This window comes from Xiphias gladius, chromosome 14 (genome assembly GCF_016859285.1).
Source record: "Xiphias gladius isolate SHS-SW01 ecotype Sanya breed wild chromosome 14, ASM1685928v1, whole genome shotgun sequence".
NCBI lineage: Eukaryota > Metazoa > Chordata > Actinopteri > Istiophoriformes > Xiphiidae > Xiphias > Xiphias gladius.
The window spans coordinates 15,544,761-15,565,583 of NC_053413.1; the positions used below are offsets into that span (position 1 = coordinate 15,544,761).

General features: G+C 41.2%; 1 protein-coding gene across 2 annotated transcripts in view; it reads left to right on the top strand.

The window, feature by feature from the left end:
- The window catches only part of LOC120798860 (laminin subunit alpha-3-like), a 54,303-nt gene that overhangs the window by 18,918 nt on the left and 14,562 nt on the right, over positions 1-20,823 (top strand). For both annotated transcript variants that reach the window (XM_040143628.1, XM_040143630.1), the window contains exons 11-45: positions 311-361; positions 503-550; positions 1,689-1,823; positions 2,484-2,618; positions 3,121-3,255; positions 3,519-3,571; positions 4,071-4,170; positions 5,019-5,071; positions 5,213-5,318; positions 5,964-6,063; positions 6,203-6,359; positions 7,000-7,138; positions 7,332-7,474; positions 7,635-7,738; positions 8,305-8,461; positions 8,847-9,010; positions 9,155-9,263; positions 9,355-9,452; positions 10,382-10,580; positions 10,747-10,873; positions 11,169-11,317; positions 11,836-11,951; positions 12,228-12,439; positions 12,656-12,860; positions 13,781-13,925; positions 14,038-14,178; positions 14,643-14,804; positions 15,577-15,678; positions 15,768-15,851; positions 16,056-16,286; positions 19,234-19,347; positions 20,077-20,195; positions 20,294-20,374; positions 20,504-20,604; positions 20,725-20,778. In XM_040143628.1, coding sequence (XP_039999562.1) covers positions 311-361; positions 503-550; positions 1,689-1,823; positions 2,484-2,618; positions 3,121-3,255; positions 3,519-3,571; positions 4,071-4,170; positions 5,019-5,071; positions 5,213-5,318; positions 5,964-6,063; positions 6,203-6,359; positions 7,000-7,138; positions 7,332-7,474; positions 7,635-7,738; positions 8,305-8,461; positions 8,847-9,010; positions 9,155-9,263; positions 9,355-9,452; positions 10,382-10,580; positions 10,747-10,873; positions 11,169-11,317; positions 11,836-11,951; positions 12,228-12,439; positions 12,656-12,860; positions 13,781-13,925; positions 14,038-14,178; positions 14,643-14,804; positions 15,577-15,678; positions 15,768-15,851; positions 16,056-16,286; positions 19,234-19,347; positions 20,077-20,195; positions 20,294-20,374; positions 20,504-20,604; positions 20,725-20,778 — 4,329 coding nt within the window. The remainder of the gene's footprint in view (positions 1-310; positions 362-502; positions 551-1,688; positions 1,824-2,483; positions 2,619-3,120; positions 3,256-3,518; positions 3,572-4,070; positions 4,171-5,018; positions 5,072-5,212; positions 5,319-5,963; positions 6,064-6,202; positions 6,360-6,999; positions 7,139-7,331; positions 7,475-7,634; positions 7,739-8,304; positions 8,462-8,846; positions 9,011-9,154; positions 9,264-9,354; positions 9,453-10,381; positions 10,581-10,746; positions 10,874-11,168; positions 11,318-11,835; positions 11,952-12,227; positions 12,440-12,655; positions 12,861-13,780; positions 13,926-14,037; positions 14,179-14,642; positions 14,805-15,576; positions 15,679-15,767; positions 15,852-16,055; positions 16,287-19,233; positions 19,348-20,076; positions 20,196-20,293; positions 20,375-20,503; positions 20,605-20,724; positions 20,779-20,823) is intronic.

The window sequence follows — 20,823 nt, forward strand, 5'->3', positions numbered from 1 at the left end:
AACTATATATATATATATATATGTATGTGTATTTATGTACATACAGAAGAGCGGCATCAATTGTCCCATTTATCTCTCGGCAAGTAGGTAAATAAGCATATTTCACAAAATTTCAAACTATTCCTCAATAATGTTTGCCTCAAATTGCATTGGGGTCTGTTGTTGGTTTTTAGTTTTTTTCATGTTAATTTCCTTTTTTTAGTAAAAGCAATTCCTCACTTCTCTAAATAAAGATGACACTTTAAGTTTTGCTTCATCACACTTTCCCATCAGTGGACATCTTAACCTTGTACCTTTCCTTTGCAATCAGGATATCCCATATACCCGGCGACCACCAAATCCCCTGCAGGTCCTTTTGTGGGTAAGTTCAGTAAACACGATTTTGTATTGTCTCATAACACAGTTTATCCTGACAGGCGTTTTTAAAACAATAATTTAAAACGCTGTTACTGTTGAACTTATCTAATTTTTTTTCTCCATCATTTATTCTTTCTCTGAATAGAGCCCACCGCCTGCCCTCCAGGTTATTTCGGCTCACCAAACTGTCAGCGTGAGTGTGATTAGACCTGATAAGTTGTGCTACTATAGAGTGTTTACAGGGCTATGCTTTGTTAACTACTTGTATTGCTTCTTTTCATTTGCATTTCCTGTATCTAAAAAACTGTTGATACTGTATCCTCTTGAAGAGATTTTTTACAGTGCAGACGTTGTCACCTCAGTCACACTTACTTCCAGCCGGCCCAGGTTGTTAAAAAGGACTTTACATCACCATTTAAGGCACCACTGAGTCTGACTGGGTTTTCTGTAGAGTTAAATGTTAAGGACGTGGCAGGGGTCAGTCAAGAAAGTGCTTATTGTGTATATAGGTCAGGCCTTATGAACCGGAACTGGCAGAATATGATGGTTGGGTTTAATGGAATAGTTAAAATACTGGTATAATATATTGTCAGAATGAGTAAATCCTCTGCTCAGTGACAGCAGATCTCTAGCAATTGTTGAGCATAACAGTCAGATGGTCTTAAATTATGATGACCATCAGTGGGTATTTTAGTTCAAGTGGTCTCTTTCCTCTCATGATAGTGTCATTCGGGACTTTTCAGTGAGATCTAAACAGTCTATTATTAGTTATGCCCCCCCCTGCTAAATTCCCATTTCTGGTTTCCTCTAAGCTGGGAAACCCATTATTAGTACAATGGCATTTCTAATAAAACAATGACCTTACCCCTTGGATTTTTCTGTCTTATCATTTGTCAGAGAATCTAGACACACAATGTAAGTTTTCCGCAAACTTGTCTGTTCAGGAACTAATTTTTCATCCTGTGAGCTGACTTCGAAGGACTTTCATCAGCAACCTTTGAAAAGCTGATTTTAATGTTAGGGAGCTGCTTAGGGACAAAGAAAACTGGCAGTCTCTCTGGTGGCTGTCCTGTATTTGTGCCAAGTCTATTCACATACCAATACCAGGTGTGGCTTGGCAAGACGTGGGCACCAGTGTAGCTGTACCACTGTGTGCCACATTATGAGAAAAGTTCAACTGTACCACCAGAGCTGGACCAAAGAAAGAGATCCAGCTCATTTATAAGCAGGTTTCAGGATTCAACGGGATGAATCATTTGAATTTGTATAATTAGGATATAATTTGTTTACTTTCACTGTCAAAATAACATTTCTAATGTGCTTGTGTACAGAGTGTGTATGTGACTACAGAGGGACAGTGTATGGGGTGTGTGATGCTTCAGGGCGCTGCCTGTGCCGTCCGGGTGTGGAGGGGGAGCGATGCGACCGCTGTCGACCTGGATACCACTCCTTCCCAAACTGCCAGGGTGAGAAAGAATCACCATGCCAATGAGCTTTCACCTGCACAGACTGTAAAAACACAACCTCATCAATGTTACTTGTTACACTGATTATGAAACATGAATTTTATTTTGAAAGAACTAACCACAAGCTGTTATAATGTAGACATAAACAAAGGCAGAAAACCAGGGAAGTCAGTGTTGACATGTTTCCACATGACAGTGTAGCTAGTACTAATTTTTTGGACTAAGTGAAGAAAGTTACACAGTAGGAGCTGGTGTGCAAAGAATTTGAACTCTTTTGTCAGCAAGTCTGTACTTTATTGTTACTCAAAGGTGTCTTTTTGTCTGCATGAACCTGCTTGTACTGGTTTCTGGAGTAAGTCAACTTCAAGCAGGGCAATTTTTTGAACATTATAAAGTATGAGCTGAGGACCTTTGACACTCGAACCTCCAGGCTCTAAAATGACCTGCCTGAGAAGCCCAAACCAACAGAATATTTATTGTTCTATGGTCATCTTATATAGTTTTATCAAGAGTTATCTAAAATAACGTTCACCAAGTTTTTATTTTTTTTTACATAGATTTTTAGGAAATCTGCAGTGCTATAACAATAAAATGAACTGTGTTTGAAATGCCATGCAAAATGGCAAAACATCAGCTGACATCCTTTTTCTCTTCCTCCAGCGTGTCTCTGTGATGGGGCTGGTGTGGCTGACAGTGTCTGCGGTCCAAGTCGTCGGTGTATTTGCCTGCCCAACTATGGGGGGCAGGAGTGTGATGAATGTGCACCAGGCTACTATGGATACCCAGACTGTGCTGGTGAGTCGGTCTGATCCCTTTACTTCACCAGTGTAATTATGATAGATAAACCAACTGGGTGCATGTGACCTCTACTGATCTGAGTGCTGGTGGAAAAAATGTTGATGCTGGTTTTACTGGACTTACTGTGGCCTCTTCTCATGACTCTGTGGAGCAAACATCCTCATTCTCCCACAGTGCCCCCTAAAACCCTTCACTGACATCCACATTGATTTATGTTATGTAATCTGTGTGACACAACATTTCACAGCAGGCTGAAACATGAGATATATATATATATATATATATATATATATATATATATATATATATATATATGAACTTATTCCTTCTAGGGAATTATATTTAGGAGAGTAGACAAATAGACAACTGGGAATCACTAAAGGAAAAAAAAAAAACAGGAGTCATTTTAAAACTATTTTCACATCACATTCACCTAAACCTAATGATCACATTAAAGGCTTGCATTTAAGTTCTCTGTCAACTTGTTTCATGTCAACAGCCTGCCGATGTTCACCTGAAGGCTCACATGGAAACATATGCAACCCACTGTCGGGTCAGTGCCTGTGTCTGTCAGGGGTAGTGGGCCAGCAGTGTGACCGCTGTGCCTCTGGACTCACGTTCCCCCAGTGCTCGGGTAAACACATTGGACCATCATACTCATAAATGCAGTCATTTTTGGACTAAGGCAGAAACATCATTCATCATTTAAGCAAAAAATATTTAATGTAGCAGTGCAGTTTGGTAGGGATAGGCAATGTCCTCTTTGAAGTTTTTTTAAGATTTAAAGTTCTTTCACGTTTCTTTCAGCTATATTTAATAGAGCACTGCAGAAATTAACCATGTAACTTCTTGATTTACATATGTATTTTTCATTCTGTACTAATTTTGTCCTTCCAGCCTCCATTAGTCAGTGCAATGTGGCAGGAACTGAGTTCACTGATCCTCAAACGGTATGCCACTCTCAATAAACTTTAATTTTCTATCACAGTCCAACCTTGATCAAGTTTTTATTAGCCTTGGTAACAGAAGTGGTTACAATCTAAATCCAGCACTGTCACTTTGGGTGTTGATGTACATGGACTAACAGCCCTATAACTGATAACAGAGCTTTGCTGCAAAAAATCCCCTGAAATGTAAATGTAATTAAAAAAAAGGAAAAGAGACTTCCTTCCATTTTGAAGGGGAAGAAAAAACAACAACATGAAGTAATGCTCCGCTAATTCACTGTTTCTGGAAGGCCACTACGTTCCTTTTATTTTGGCATATGTTTTAAAGAAAGAAAGAAAGAAAAGCTGCCAATTTACAGTCATTCAGAAAACTTGCACTATAGTACAATATACAGTCTCTTTTGACTGATTTCAATTTATCTGACTGTAAACAAATATAACTTTGCTTTCAACAGTAGCTGCCCGTCTCAACAATCTTTTGATTCCTTATCTGTTGTTTCAGGGCTCCTGCCACTGCCTACCACACGTAGAGGGAACCCTGTGCAACAGGTGTAAACCTCTCTACTGGAATTTGGTTACAGACAACCCTCGTGGTTGTATAGGTAAGTGACCAGAAATAAAACAGAAAACTATTATTGACATAATTTTGCAAAAGGTGTAAGAAAATAAAGAGTAGGAGCATTAGTTCTGATCACTGACCCCATTTTTTCCCGCTGTATTAAATCACCGGTAGCAATCTGACAAGGTTCTGATGTGGGTCTTGGCCCCTTTTACTCAGAGGATATGTCAACATACCCCTACCCCTGTCAACAAGGACGGATCTGCCTTCCTGTCCCACAGAGGGGAGCTTTGGAATAAGACGTTAATACAGGCAAATTCCTGTTAACTGCTTCAGTGTGGAGCTGCAAGGGAACCTGAGATTCTTACTGTGACAGAGCAGTAATGAGCATCTAGTGGCACATTAAAACATGGCAGTACCTCAGGACTCGTACTTTTCCCCCTTCTCCACCCACACAAAAAAATAACCCAAAAAATAATCCACTGGAAATACTTATTATCCAGCCAGTGAGGGAACAGTTTCACCCTTTGTTTAGATACCTGTCTAATGTTACAGTTCTGCTCTCTAGAAGGAACGTTATCACTACCAAGCTGCCTGAAGACACAAGAGAAGAGGGAAAAAAAGAGCTTTTAATATCCTAAGAATGCTTCTGGTTGACTGTGGCCGGACATTAAGGGGAAGCTTTTTTCGCTGGGTTGAAAGCAAGCCATCGCAGTAAAGCTCCTCTAGACCTTTGATGTGCAGATATCTGAAGATTGGAGGATTTTGTGCTGTTGTGTTTCACCCATGAAAGTGACACAATCCTGTAATCAGAGTCTATTCACTGTAGACCCCCCTTTACATTTTCATAACCTTTAACCTCTCTCTCTCTCTTTCTCTCCCTATTACCAGAGTGTCGGTGTGATTTGAAAGGGACACTGAGTGGTGTCGGAGAGTGTGAACAGGTGAGTATTTCAATACTACATCCAGTGACTGATACAGATGCATTAATCAAAGCGTGATATGTTAACGGAGACAGTTACAGAGTTTTGACTGCTTTGTTCGGCCACAGTTTTGTAACATTTTAATTTGTACTTTTTGTCTAGAAAAGCGGACAGTGTCACTGTAAGCCAAATGCATGTGGACATTCGTGTGACTCCTGTGAGGATGGGTACTTTATGCTGCAGAAAAAGTATTATTTTGGTTGTCACGGTAAGATATCCTACTTGACAAGATTACCGACATCACATCTCACTTACATGTACTATGTACTGTTTAATATCTTACTATGGCATATGATAATATAAAAAAAGCTGCAAGTTAACTCAAACGTAACAAGAGCAAGTATGAATGCATAAACATACATGCTGTATCTTCAAGACTCAACAGAGTTTTTTAATCAGGTTATTTTTAAAGAGGAACATAAACACCAGCTGAAAATCTTGTTTTCGCTGCCCTACGGTGGTTTAACTTATCACCGAACTGAATTGATGTAGAAGTGCACTCAAACGTGTTTTGGTACACCACAAACGTCACTGTGTGGTATTGTTACAGTTGCAACAGAGTACTCTTCTCATCCCACCCAACCACACAGCTTCAACCATGACGCTAAATATTGTCAGAGGTGCAACACACTTTCAATGTCAGACAGTTGAAAAACACTGCTTTTCAGCCTGGTATTGAGTTACTCTTTAAAGCCCCTAAAACATTGTTTCAAATCCTAAGTTTTCCTCTATAACAATAAATATCCATGATTTCGCTGGATCCAGATTGGTAAAAGGAAGTACGTGACATTGAGAAAATAAGTTTCATCATTAGGCCTTCAATCAGAAATAACTTTTCAACTCTATCTGATAGGTTGTCAGTGTGATGTCGGCGGTGCCATCGGCATGGCGTGTCATGAGATATCTGGAAACTGTCAGTGTCGGAAGAATATTGTTGGCCCTAAATGCACTGAGTAAGATATGGCAGACTTTAATTCATTTAGATTGAGGCGAAACTTTACGTGAAATACACATTTTTCTTTTTTGCAAATTGACACTGTTATGATTACTATCTGACGTGGCTTTAATTTAAATTTTCATGTACCTTGTTAGGCCAGCACCAAGCTACTACTTTCCTACTTTGCACCAACTGAAGTTTGAAATTGAGGATGGCACCAGGCCAAATGCCAGACCGGTACGATTTGGGTATGACCCTCAAGAGTTCCCAGACTTCAGCTGGAGAGGTTATGCTATTATGTCCCCTGCACAGGTTGGTACATATTCACATCAGTGCCTTGATATATTGTATATATTGATGTGATTCTTTTTCAAATAAATTACACTATGGCTGGGAAAAGTCAATTTTTGGGAGTACCTATCTGCCACTTCAATAACTTTATAGCTTCTTTTTTCATTCTTTTTCAGTCTATTCTGATACCACCGTGATTCTTTTGCTTATAACTCTGCACTGATATTCCTGCTTAAAACAACCACGCCTCTATTATATCAGGGCTGATGTGGGAATGTGGACACCGGCTCTCCTAGAACTAACACTATCTCTCTTCAGCCAGAGGTGATCCTACCACTTACGATTGGCTTTCCTGGCCCTTTCCATATTGTAATGCGCTACGCTACCCGCAAACAAAAAGGGAGAAAACGAATGAGAGCAAGGATCTTGGTGGTGGATGAAGCTGGCTTTCAGTTTTGCTGTGACTGTAAGTGAAGGGCCTGCCTTCCTTTGGATGTATTTTCCTCCCTTCGCCTTGCTTGCTGTCTGTTAACCCGGTCTGTTTGTTTAACTTCTCTGCCCACTGGACATGATTTTTAACCTTCCTGTTAACATTAAACCCTCATCGTCTACTCAAACCTGAGCCATTGCAGTCAGCAGTGTGTCACTCTCCTCCCTGCAGAGTGAAGTCAGAGTAATAGTGCATGTTGACCCAAAAGAAGGGAGTCAGCACTTATTCCGTGTGGTTCTGCGGTTCATTAACCCCAGCGGCACCAGTGTGACTGGTAGCATCAAGGCTACCAGCAACAGAGGCAATGCAGGTAAGGATGCCTCTGACACTGAATCAGCTTTTACATTTCTCCATCAAACTGTCAAATCTAACCCCTCATTAAAGAAATTAAATCATTTCCTTCCTGGAGGTTGGTGCATGTCTTATGCTGATAATATCCCACCCAGCATAGGTATTTTCTGTTAGTGTGCAACATTACGGACATTTCTGCTTGTTTTCGTCAGGGTCAGATGAGAGTAAGGAAGTAATATTCCCTGAGAGTCGCTCCCCATCCTTCCTCACTGTCCCAGGAGAGGGCTTTGCTGAGCCCTTTGCTTTGACTCCTGGGAAATGGATCATTCATATAAGGGCGGAGGGGGTACTGCTGGTGAGTCCAGGAAGGAGGACAATGATGTAGAAGTTACCATGTAAAAAGCTGTGCAACATTGCACTTCATTCTGTCCTCTGTTCATTTTTTCATTGGAGAAAAATAGCAAATGTGCAATAGACTGAGCACTAACCTACACATTGTCACTCTGACTTCCCAGGACTATTTAGTGCTGCTGCCAAGGGATTACTATGAGGCTCCGCTGCTACAGGAAAAGATCACCCAGCCCTGCACATACCTACCTAACGCAAACAGCAACACAAAGTAATTCTAAAAAGATTCTGTTCGGCATTTTTGAGGTCTGTCTCTATTTCATACTCACCATTCATGCATGACATAGGCAGGTTTTGCTTTCATAGCCATTCATCCTTTTTGTCACACTACACTCACAGCTCAAGTTTTCCATAGAAGCTCCATGATGTTACTGTCATTGTTCATCTAAACTTAACATGATCCTAAAGAAGTCTGTCATAATAAATATGAGGGTTTAATTTTGTGTTTAAAAATGTACAGCTTCTTAATAGCTATAATAAATCTTGAAATACAGATGATTTAATACTTGCCAAAGGGGAAGGAGATAAATCACCTAATTTTTCAAATAGATCATCAGTGGCGTAAATGAGCAGGGAGTATCCAAAAGGGACCGTATTATTAATTAATTAATACAACGAATATTTCAAATATTCCTTGCATTAATCAGTACCATCAGCGATACTTTATGAACATGTTACGCCTGGCTTTTTTTCCACATCAGCTAAAACAAGATGATGATACAATAATCTCTCATCATTGTTGCTGAGTCTGGCTACGTCTGTGTGTCTCTGTCTCAGCTGTCTACTGTATAAGCATGTGGCCATGGATGGCTTTAGCTCTGCGCTGGGCTCTCAGGGAAGACTCTCCAGGCGCAGCGGGCGCAGGAGGAGGCAGGCTCGTGTACGGCGTCCCACCCCAGATCACCCTGAGATGGCTGCTCTCAATGGCAGACAGGTGGGAAGCCATGCCCTAATACATCTACAATGTAGAGATTTACTTACCTGTTGGATCTAGAGTTTGGTTACGGTATGGTAGACACCACCTTTACAGTATAAGTGGGTTGAATACTAAGCTATAAAACAGACATAAGTTGTTGGCAGGTTCCTATCAGCTGTTTTAGAGTCCAGAAGAAAAGCAGGTGATTGGATTTTTTCCATCAGGACTCTTAGACTGTGGAACTACCCGCCCAATTAGCTGAAGCTAAATCTGTGTCATCTTTTTAGTCAGCTCTTGAATTTGCCTTTAACTTTAGGTTGTTTTTATGTATTCATTTGGGGTTCCTTTTCATTCTCTTAAAACTGCTGCCTGTCCTTTTTATGTTCTTTCATGTGTACTATAGTCTCAGCTTCAGCTCAGTCTGCGCGTGCCTCGCTCTGGCCCATACGCCCTTGTCCTGGAGTATGCCAGTGAAATGGATACTGTCCAGAATGTCAATATACTCATCAGTGGCCGGCTAGATGGCCAGATTCCGGCCAGGGCTAATATTTACAGTTGTGCCTACAGGTAAGTCCTGAATATGTTCCTCCAGCTTCTAAAACGATGTTTGTATTTTATTGTTTATGTCTTTACAATGTGTAAAAAAGAGTGAGGAAATCCCAGTTGTGGAATATGTATGTTTGTAGCTGTAGTGTCTTGTATCCCCTGCAGCTTTTTGTGCCGGAGTGTGGCAGTGGACAGCAGTAATCAGGTGGCGGTATTACAGCTTACTCATAAGACAGAACTTGTCCTGCAAACTTCCACAACCTCATTCCTGCTGGTGAGAGAAAGGTTTCCACAAAAGATTTATTATAGATTATAAATTAGACAGCAGCATGCAACTTTTTAAATAAACCTGTTTCTCTTGATAGTACAAAGTGTATGCAGTGCCTGTAGAAGAGTTCTCAATTGAGTATGTAGAACCCAAGGTGCTCTGTGTCTCCACGCACGGCCGCTTCGGCGAAGACAGGTAAGTCACCTTGAATAAACCCCCTTGCATTCTTTAATAACACGGTCACACAGAGACTTTTACAACATCCATCAATGGAAGCTGTGATTTAGGAGATAATGCTACAAGGTTAGTCCTTTGTCTTGTTTTGTTGTTTGGGAGAGTGGAGACAAACATCTGTTTTCCAGGTGTGATTTCATGCATTCCTGCAGCTGGACAAGGTAATTTACCTGAGGCGAAACTAAGGGTCAAACTCTGTCCCCCTCACTAAATTTACTCTCACTTTGAGCCCAGTGACAAGGCTAGATGTTACAGTTGCACGTGTTTACATCTGTCAGCGCGCAGTCCTGGAATTTAACATGTAATACACTCTTAACAAGGTAGAAAGGGGCCAAAGTATGTCAACAAAGAAAAAGTTGTATTGACTTGAAGCAAAGGTAAATATTAAAGATGTTTTTACAGTAGAGAGAGAAACTAGGGATCATGAAAAAATGAACATGACTGTGTACCAATTTTATTTCTAAATCTGGAATGAAAATTGCACATTTGACCCAGAGGGAAATTCTGAGATAATTTTGCAGTAAGTTTAACCTAATTTTGGAGTGAAACGGTGGAGGTAGTATAGGAAGAAGGCAGACCTGCAACCTGAAGGCAGGTGTAGGGAGCGTAAGTCTGTAAAACTAAAGCTTTTTCCTTAGAAGTGTGTGTATATTTAAGTGCGGATGCCAGGATTTCTGCCTATAGATGAGAGAAGAGTATGATAACCAGAGGATGTCAAGAGGAGGATGATTGGAGATGAATGTTGTGTTGTAGGTCATAACCTTTGACTGGCCACGGAACCCTCTCCTAACAAGTCACATTTTTCTGCTGCAGTAGGGCTTTGCAAACACTTTGACGACTAACAACAGGCTTTGAGCAAAAATTTTTTTGTCTCTGTTTAATGTTTCCAGACGGCACTGTGTTCTGAGGCAGTTCGACAAGCCAACCTCAGCCTGGATTTTGTATGCGGCCCGTGATGGTGAGTTATCATCTGCAGCAGCTGTTGCTCCCCAGCGAGAGGACAAGGGGGATTGGAGATGGAGACGACAGACCGGGTTGTTTCCCCTCCGTGATCCACAGAGTGATGGGATACTGCTTAAATTCCCTCAGGTATTAGAGTAAAAAACAGGCCGTGCCCTTCCAAACTTTGTTGAATAATTTAAGCTTTTCTGGACTTGCTGCTGGGAACTTGAGACATTCAATGAGCAACATCTGCACTAACATTCATTTTCAATTTCACCTTGTCTGGTTGGCACTTTTTTTTTTTTTTTACCAGACGGAGATCAATTTCACTCCCAGGGTGCCCCTCCCGGGCAGGTATGTGGTTTTGGTCCATTATCACCAGCCAGAGCATACCTCCTTCCCCGTGGAGGTCCGAGTGGACGCAGGGCATGACTGGAAGGGTGAGTGTGTTTGAGGAAGTCTGGCTGACTAATGTCTGATCAAATAGAATTAAAGAGTTTATTTGCTCCCATTGGTTATAACCATATTTACTTTGGAAGTAAGGGGAAAAGCCTTCTATGTGAGGCGGTGATTCCTCCTTAAAACCAGATTAAGTCCCTGGTCTCATGACAAGATGATCAAAGAACTTAGACACACTTCCCCATACAGCTTTAATGGAGAGATGGATTATTGTGCTGCATGCTAAAGCGTCTTCTCCTTTCTTTACTCAATTTTAACTCAGCTCTTCTCTTGCAGGTTCAATAAATGCATCCTTCTGCCCTGCGGTCTCAGGCTGCAGGGAGGTTGTCATCGCTGAAGGACGCATTGCCCTTGACTTGGACCAGAATTCTTGGAGGCTGCCCACCATCTCTGTGATCGTGCCAACTAGGAAGACCTTTATTCTGGTCAGTGGTGTATGTGATAGGTCAAACGCTGTCTAGATTTTGTTTACCCACTTAATTTTTAAGAATTAAATGAGAGAAATATGTGGAAAAAATAAAATAAAATAATGAGACTTACTTTTGTATAAAGTCTGAATGTTTGAGGAGTCTGTGTTATGTACTGGAGTTGTTTAAGTAGAGGACTTGGCATGCTGAGGTCGACTCTCCTCAGTGTTATGCCATACCCCCAACAACAACAATGAAGGGACTGTATTCTACCTGGCAGCCCTGCACAGCTTTATAAAAGCTGAGCTTCCAACCTCTGTAAGGCTGGGGCAGGTGGGCTGGGTTGTTTGTTGTTCACTTGCTTTCCTATCCTTCAGATAAAATATGGCTGAAACACTTAAATCCCCTGTTTATCTGTTTATCACTCTCTTCATCATACTGATAAAGACATTTTAATCACAAAACAAACAAAAGTGGATGTTTTTGGTGAGATTGTGTGTTTTTATCATTCCTTATGCTTTGTACCGTTTGTGTAGGATTATATCTTGTTGGTTCCTGATAGCAGTTACACCCCAGATCTCCTGAGAGAGAAGCCGCTGGATAACTCTGCAGATTTCATACAGCAATGTCGAGGAGAAGGGTTCTATATTGAGTAGGTATCCACCATGTCAGTAAAACAAGCTGGACTCAAATCCATTTGAAATGGTACTTTAAAGATCTGATCAGTTTGTTTGATAAACCCTTCTTTCATATAATCTATGACATATCGATTCTATTTTAGATTTTTTTCAGGGCAATGATCCATTTATCCATCGGTACCAGTACAACAGTTTTACAATAATAACCAGTACTGTGGAAGTATTTGAAAATTGTGCCCTCTAGCTGTAACAATCTAGTATAAAACCACATCTGTATTCCCTCTCTTCAGCCAGAGAACTTCCTCCCAGTTCTGCAGAAACTCTGCCCGCTCTCTCGTAGCGGCTTACAATGATGGAGCTCTGGCTTGCAACTGTGATACATCCGGCTCCACAGGGTCTACTTGCAATCCAGTTGGAGGACAGTGTCCCTGCAGGCAGCACATCATTGGTCGACAGTGCACGAAATGTGCCACTGGTTACTATGGCTTCCCCTACTGCAGACGTGAGTAAACATTTACTTTTGACTTGTGTTGGCATGTGAGAATACACACCAAGATATCCCTCATGAAAAGATGCAAAAAAATATACACACCCGCCAGATGGTCTAGGTTTTTACACAACCTTTGTTTCAAAGCACCACTTGCTGCCCCTAACTTACAGTCAGTATGAAATATGCACATGTATTGGACCTGATAAAATCCTTTTTTCTCTACCGCAGCGTGTGAGTGCGGTCGCCGACTGTGTGACGAGGTGACGGGACGCTGTATCTGCCCTCCTCAGACTGTCAAACCAGCCTGTAATGTGTGTCAGAATCAGACTTTCAACTACCACCCTTTGCTGGGCTGCGAGGGCTGTGAGTGCTCTCCAAATGGCATCAACGCCGATGCAGGACCTGACTGTGAACACATCACTGGACAGTGCAGGTGAGTGGGAACCTACAAAATACTGTGCACTCATCGCGAGGGGACTTTAGCGTTTATTAGTGAGATGGGTAAATTAGCATGTAGTTTTTTTCTTCACTGTGTATTGTACTTAAAAACCAGGGATGTAAAAAAATGAATTGTCATGTGGTCATGTTTCACTTTTACCTGAAGTGAAAGTTCTTCACAAAAAGAAAAAACGTTGCTCACTTAAAACATAACATTTTGTTTTTTTTAACAAGAGAGGACATTCTTTTTAATACTTGAATTTTGAACACACTCCTTTTCTGTTTTTTATTCTTAATTTACCTTAGTCTGATATTCAGTTGAAATGTCAATCTATGATATAAGTTGATCAAATTCATTATTTTTTAAATGTTGTTTTAAATTTCTCAAGTGTTCTTAATTGTATGATTGTACAGTTTCTCTGTAATTTAGAGTACTTAAACAGCTGCACAAATAGTGGTTGTTCCTTGCCAATACATTTTCTCTTTCATGTACTAATTTTTGAGTGATGAAAAAAGCCTGGAATGTGTGGCCTGCACCTTCAAAGTGAAACATGACACCAGACCATTTAAAAGTGATTAATGAGAGGATCAGTTCACAGTCCAGTCGTGCTGATGTGCAGATTGTCTTTTCTGTCATGTAGGTTTTAGGTCTCAAAGTCAGCCCCACCACTCAGTTGACGTGTCTGTAATTTAAGAAATAGAATGTACAAACAAGTACCGGCATAAAGCAACATACTAAAAGTAATGCCTGCAAAACGGTTAAACTGTATTTTCCTATTTTAAAAAAGCTCTTTGAAGTGTAAATGTAGTTTGTTTCTTCGTTTTGCTAACATTTGACTTTATAAATGTTTGTAAATGTACAAGATTGTATCCAAAATTTTACTAACGATAATGTGTCTGTGTATTTCTATGTAGTTGCAAGCCTAGGATTGGGGGCCGCCAGTGTGATCGCTGTGCCGCAGGTTACTATGGCTTCCCTGACTGTGTACCTTGTAACTGTAATCAAGGTGGTGTCACGCCTGACGTGTGCCACGCAGACACAGGGAGGTGTCTCTGCAGGGTGAGTTCATTCCATCAAACTGATGTTTTAAAAAAACTCCCTCTTACTCATTTTTGTCTATTTCTCTCTCCTTGCTCTGACCTCCTCTCTGTTACTGCTGGCATGTTTGTAGAGAAATGTGGCTGGTGTCAGGTGTGATACCTGTCGGGAAGGTTCCTTCTACTTTGACCCCTCGAACCCTCATGGCTGTTTCAGCTGCTTCTGCTTCGGAGCCACTGACCAGTGTCAGAGCTCCAGCAAACGCAGGGGGAAGGTGTGTGTTTGCTTTTCGTGCCCCTGCATGTCTATGAATGCCTTTGGAAATTTTATGCCTACAGAACCTTCTGGCCGATAGCATCTATGTGGGGAACAATGTCATGTGTTTAATGTAAGCTGCACATACAGGTGTTGTTCAGGAAAAGGACCTACGATGGCATAGTAGATCACAGCACACATCGCCATGTCGATGTTACAGGGATAGGGGCACATTGTATTACACAGATTTAGCTGTGCATTTTTTGTTTATACTTCCAAAGTTACTCCATGAATAGTCATAATTCTGAACATTATATCATGACATTATCAAGTCAAATCTTGTTGCTCAGATTTCCAGCTTAGGGAGGCATTTTTCTGTTTGTTTTAAACAGATACTACTGTCAAAAAAATTTGGCATAGCACAGTATAATACAGTTATAGGATGCATTTTTCACTTTAACTCCTTATACTCCCTGTTATTAGTTTGTTGAGATGCGAGGCTGGCGTTTGGAAAGGGCTGACCAGGAGGAGGTTCCCTCCGTGCTGAACACAGCCAGTAATACGGTGGTGGCAGACATTCAGGAGCTTCCTCCTACAGTTCAGACTCTACACTGGGTGGCACCACAGTCCTACCTGGGAGACAGGGTGAGCCAGTGGAGGGAGAGAACACCAAGGCAACGAGAATGCTGTTGTCAATAAATGTTTACTGATGTTTAGATATGGAAACAGACACTGTACGGTATTTACAGAAGCAGTTTTAAAGTTACTTTATTCAAAAATCAAGCCAAAAGTAAAAGTAAATATTGAAAGAAAATTCTGTATTTTTTGGTTCTTACTTTCAGAGCTTTGTCCGTGTTCTTTATTTTACTCACCAGGTAACTGTTGAGATCTGAGGATGCAGCAACCTAGCTACATTCCCAGTTTAAATGTATGGTTTGAACGACTGACCTGGAAGTGAAAATTAATATTAGTGTTAAAGTTTTAGTTCTTTATGATTCAGTTTTGATCTACTTCACTTACCAGTATTATGCGTGGACCCAGTTGTTCAAGTAGAGGATTGTAATGAACATTTTCAGTTGTGTTCATCTTCCTTTCACATCTTTCAGGTGCGTTTTCATGTCTGAATAATTGGGTTCAGATAATTCAGTTTAACTGGGGATTTTTTTTAAATTTTCCTTCTCTTGTTATATCTTTTGCAATGTTGCAATGCCCCAAAATTCTAAGGAATTACATTGATAGGTAAAATACTATCAAAGCAGATAGCAATAATGGCCTTAACTATTACTCCTAGTTGAGAAATAAGACTCAGGTTGAATAGATACAGAATTTTCCTTTAAACTGTGTCTTGTATTTTAGTTGTTTCTGCAGTCTTTGCAGATAAATGGACATATATTTGGGCTTTCTCCTTTTCTCTTAGGTTACATCTTATGGTGGTTTCCTTACCTACCAGTCCAAATCCTTTGGGATTCCCAGCGAGGGGATGACTCTGATGGAAAGAAGACCTGATGTTGTGCTGACTGTGTGTAGTGCCACTAATTTATTCACACTTCCCTTTTTTTTCAGTGACAGCAATGCAGCTTATTTATCCATGTCATTATTTCTCCCTAGGGCCAGGATATGACCCTGATCCACATGGCTCCGCAGGTCCCACTTCCAGACAGGCTGTATCAGGGCAGAGTCCACCTTGTGGAGGTAAAAAACACAACGGTTCCTCATTCTGACTTAATTTAACCAGATGATATGAAAGTGTTGGACAAGATAAACTAGATAGCAATAATTTAATAAATTTCTCTGCAACAGAGTGTTGGACAGTCAGACAAATATACTGTACAATATAAGGTACTTATCCCATTTATGTCATATTAAGTCCCCGAATAACAAATCTGTTTCTTGCAGGGAAACTGGCGCCATGCTATCACCAACAGGCCTGTGTCCAGAGAGGAACTCATGATGGTCCTAGCTGGTCTGGTGGGCCTGAGGATCCGAGCTTTGTACTTTACTCAGAGCCAGCGGCTAAGCGTGGGGGAGGTGGGCTTGGAGGAGGCATCTAACATGGGGACCGGGGGTCATGGACACACTGTGGAGCATTGTTCCTGCCCCCCTGAGTACACTGGAGATTCCTGTGAGGTGAGAAATTAAAAGGCATTACATTGCATGTCCCTTGATATTGCTAGTCTTGAATTCTCCTGAACAAAATTAAGTTTTACACAATTTCAAGGTGTCTAAATAAATGTTAGATGTTATGATTATTAGGTTACAACCGAGCTTTGGAGACAAAAAAAATTGGAGGGAATCCAGTTTCACTGACACTCAACTTCCATACTGAAAAAAAAACCCCATACTCTAAAAAGAGCCTACAGCTGAAATCCACATGGCATGTGGAGATGAGTCTGGGGGAAAACATGGAAAAAGTGGTGACAGGATGGGGAGTTTAGGATCATTCTGTCAGGTCTGAGGAACAGTGGCGATAACAAGCAGGGTGGGGCAAGGTGTTGATCAAGGAGCGGGACCTCCTCCTCATATTTGTAGGGTGTCCTGACACGCCTGAACCAAGTACCACACCCTTTAAAGGAAAAATTCATCAGCTGAGGAGCCTTGGGTGGAATGTACTGGAAAATACCAGCCGGTGAGCTGCGCAGCCAAATTGTGTAGCCCCGGGCTGGGATATGATGCACAATCACGCAGACATAATATTAGTGATTATAAAGCTATAATCACTGGCATGTCTACAGCTCACAACCATGATGTAGTTGCTAAGGAAAGGCTTTACTTGAATTCTTTTTATCCTGGGAATGGTGCTGACTTGACTGAGTATGTTTGTGCTTCTCAAATCTGATTTGTATATACATGGTTGCAGCAGTTTTGCCCACATAACCAAACTGAAAACGAGAATGGAGCAACCACCAAATAAAAAGGGAGTTTTTCATGTAAAACAGAACATTTATTAGTGGAGAGAAACAGTGATATCAAAAAACTTAAAAAATGTTTCATATTTGTGGGAGTGCCGTTGCCAAAACGTTGTTACTAACCTGTGTGTACGTGGGCCATTGTATAACTGGGAGTGTTTAAAGGAAGCTGATTATACATGCCCAGAAGTGATATGACAAAGCGCCTCCTTGACACATGGGGTGTGGCAGTTGGCAACACACTGTTGCTCATAAACCTGAGTATGTCCCCAAGCGCACCTAAAGTGTGAACGTGTGTCTGTAAGTGCAGGCGACACACCTAGTTGTGTCTGTTTTGTGTTTGAGGAGCGTGATTCAGGTGTGAGTTTTCTGTATGGGTTGTCTGAGGATGTCTGACTTTCCTCTCAGGCATATATTCTTACACAAACCCTGTTATAAACCACACACACACACACACACACACACACACACACACACACACACACACATGTATATGTTTAAAGAATATTACAGAATATGAATACACAGTAGAGGATTTATCACCACACCCTTGCAGCTTTAAGTAAACACAGCAGTATATACAATACTGTGATTTTCATTTTCTCTATTCAGAAAAGCTAATAATGGATTTACTTTGTGTTGTGTGTTGTGTGTGTTCCTGTGCTGGTGCATGCACCCTACATTTGACTATTTTGATGTACCTCAAGCAGTGCTGTGTGTTAATGTGTGTGCGTGTATATGGGAGCAAGAAAAGGAGACAGAGGGAGAGAGAGCATGTAAACACTTGCATGTGTGTGCTTGTGCGCCTGCATACACTCATGATGATCCGCAAGTCTGACTCAGGTAAGAGATGGGGCGTGTCCTCTTTGTGTGCATGTGTGTGAGTGTGAGTATGTGTGTTTAAGAGGCTGCGGCAGGGGAGAGTGGAGCATTATTTCACACAGGCTAAACGTTAGGAATGTCAGATACGTATATGGATAGACGGCAGCGTACAGGGGTTCTGCTACGGACCCTGATATGTTGGAGTTTGATTGGACTTTGCTGCGCTGGGAATAGGCCCTTCAGGAGAGGAGAGCGACCCCGCTACACCAGGCATCATGACAGATGGACTCAGAGGATACAGTACCCTTCGCTTCATGACCAGGGAACTCAGCGGATAGAGTATCCACCAGTAAATGACCAGGGCACCCAAAGGGTACACTACCCCTCGGTACATGACAGAGGACAGACAGTTCACTATCCTTCTGTTAATGACAATGGTGCCAGTTCTCAGATTCAGGTAAAAAGCCTGTGAAGATGTGATGTATCTTGTTGTTTTACCTTAGCTGTTAGTTACAGTTCTCAGTGTCGCAGCTGTGGATTGTTGGTGACTTGAAGACTGTTATCTCGGAAGGCAAAGGGCGTTCTTCGACCCTTTGATGATTTAAGTTCATTGCTGTGTGCTCTCACACCTCATGACACCCAACAGGAGTTACTGTCTGCGAGAGTAGTTTTTAATCAAATTGCAAAATCGCTGGAAACACTGCTACGTTTAGGCAAAATAAAAGGATACTGTATCTAGCAGTTTAGTCTCTCTGCTAAACTGCAGAGATAATTGGTATTGTGTTATACATTTGTACCTGATATTTTTCAAGGTTAGGTAATATGATAATATCTAGCTATATCTAGAGAAGAAGATAGAAATGTATCAGCAGTCAGAGATGAGACTTATTTACGTTTATACTGTTAATAATTTTAGTTAAAAGCAATGTTATCGATCAGTGACAAAGGGCTGTTTTTTTGTTTGTTTTTTTGAACTAATATAGAATTTCAAAGATTTTTACATCATGATCAAAAACCCTAATCGTTTTAGGTATTCAATTCACTGGAGTACCCAGGAACAGACACTCCTGTTTAGTTATTTAATCTATTAAATGTTTTTCAATTAAATTTCTAGAAAATCATGACATTCTGTATATCAGCATCATTATTTAACAATACATAGTGTGATAGCAGATTTTATCTGCAAGTATATTGCCCTCCCGTTGTATCATAATTGTTCTAATAACAAAAAGTTTCTTTTAAATTCAAGTATATTTATACATTAGTATGCCTAGGTATATGTGTTATACTGTATATAAGCAGTATTTTCAGGAAAATATCTTTATATTTGTGTTTTTCTTTTTCAGAAATGTGCTCCTGGTTTCTACAGAGATGGCAGCGGCCCTTACCTGGGCCGCTGTGTGCCCTGTGACTGCAACGGTCTGGCTGATGAGTGTGAGGAGAGGACAGGGAGGTGCCTGGTAAGGAACGTACCCTTTAACCTTATTAATGAGTTTATGACCGCAGGTATACAGTGGACAACCACACATACCTTAAACCATGAGTGGTACCTATGGCGCAGATGACTCCAGTGTGATCCACTGTTTAGTCAGAGTCTAGACCTCTCATCTTCAGGGTACATCTGTGGGCAGCCTTTTCTCACCGAACCCTGCTTCTTTGCCTGTAGCTTGGTGTTTTTTATCACCGCATCAGAAGCAATACTTTATATGGCTTCTGATTTCCTGTTATGGGGCCCCTCTCCTTAATTATTCTCCTTGTTGGGAGAGTGAGCCTTTATGCATTTCAAAATCTCAGCCGTCACTGTTGCATTGATGTTATGCAAGCCACGCAAGACTAGGCTTGTGTGTGCAATGCTCGCATGGATCCGCACCCCAGCAGCTCCAAGCGAAACGGACAAAAGCGTCCGAAAACACTCTCTGCCGAGTGCATCAGACACACTCTTTGTGACTGTTTGGCAGAGAAATGTATTTTCTCTTTCCCCCTAGATGTTTGCATTCCTGCATCAGTGTAATAAAAGACTTGATGTCGGGTTGATTTGGTACAGCATGTGTGTAAAAGGCCAGCGGCAGTGCACACATAGCACTTGAGTTTTGTTTTTTAGACAATGTCCAGTATTTTGCTTCTTCACATCCTTCATTCTTCACATATAGTTTGCAAGTGGTTTAATGAATACATTGCATCGTTTTCAGGACTGTAAATACAACACAGCTGGGGACCGATGTGACCGTTGCAAAGAAGGTTACTATGGAAACGCGGGTCAGAGGACATGCAGAGTGTGCCCGTGCCCATTCAGCGTGCCCACAAACAGGTTGGTGAAAAAGCAAAACACCCCTGAACACCTGTACTATAATTAAATGGAAATGTGTAATTCAGGAGTTAAAGCATTATCTCGCTATCACTCTACAGTTTTGCAGTAGGTTGCAGAGAGGTGTCTGGAGACTACGAGTGTATATGCAGATCAGGCTACACTGGAGACAGGTGTGACAGGTGAGTGTCTGTATGGACCAGTCAGTCTATTAAGTCAATTAATGGTGTTGAAATGCTGTGCAGATACTGTGTAATTTGGAATACTGTAGGCTCATTTCTTTTTTGCTTACTTATTCCTCTTTGCCATAGATGTGCTCCGGGATACTATGGCGATCCACTGACACCAGGAGGAAGTTGTCGGCCCTGTAATTGCAATGGCAATGGTAACAACTGTGATCCCCAGACTGGAGGTTAGATTGAGGACTGCCATTTTTGAAACAACACCTTAACTCACTACTTGATTGTGCCACATTTCACTTCATTTATTTCATTTAAATATCTAAATGTATTTCTTTTTAACGTTCCTGCAGTTTGCAAGAACACACTGGAGCCGGGAGACACAAACACAGATGAGCGCTGCCAAGGTAAAAAAAAACTGAAGTCTGACTCTGTGCAGTTTACACTAAATG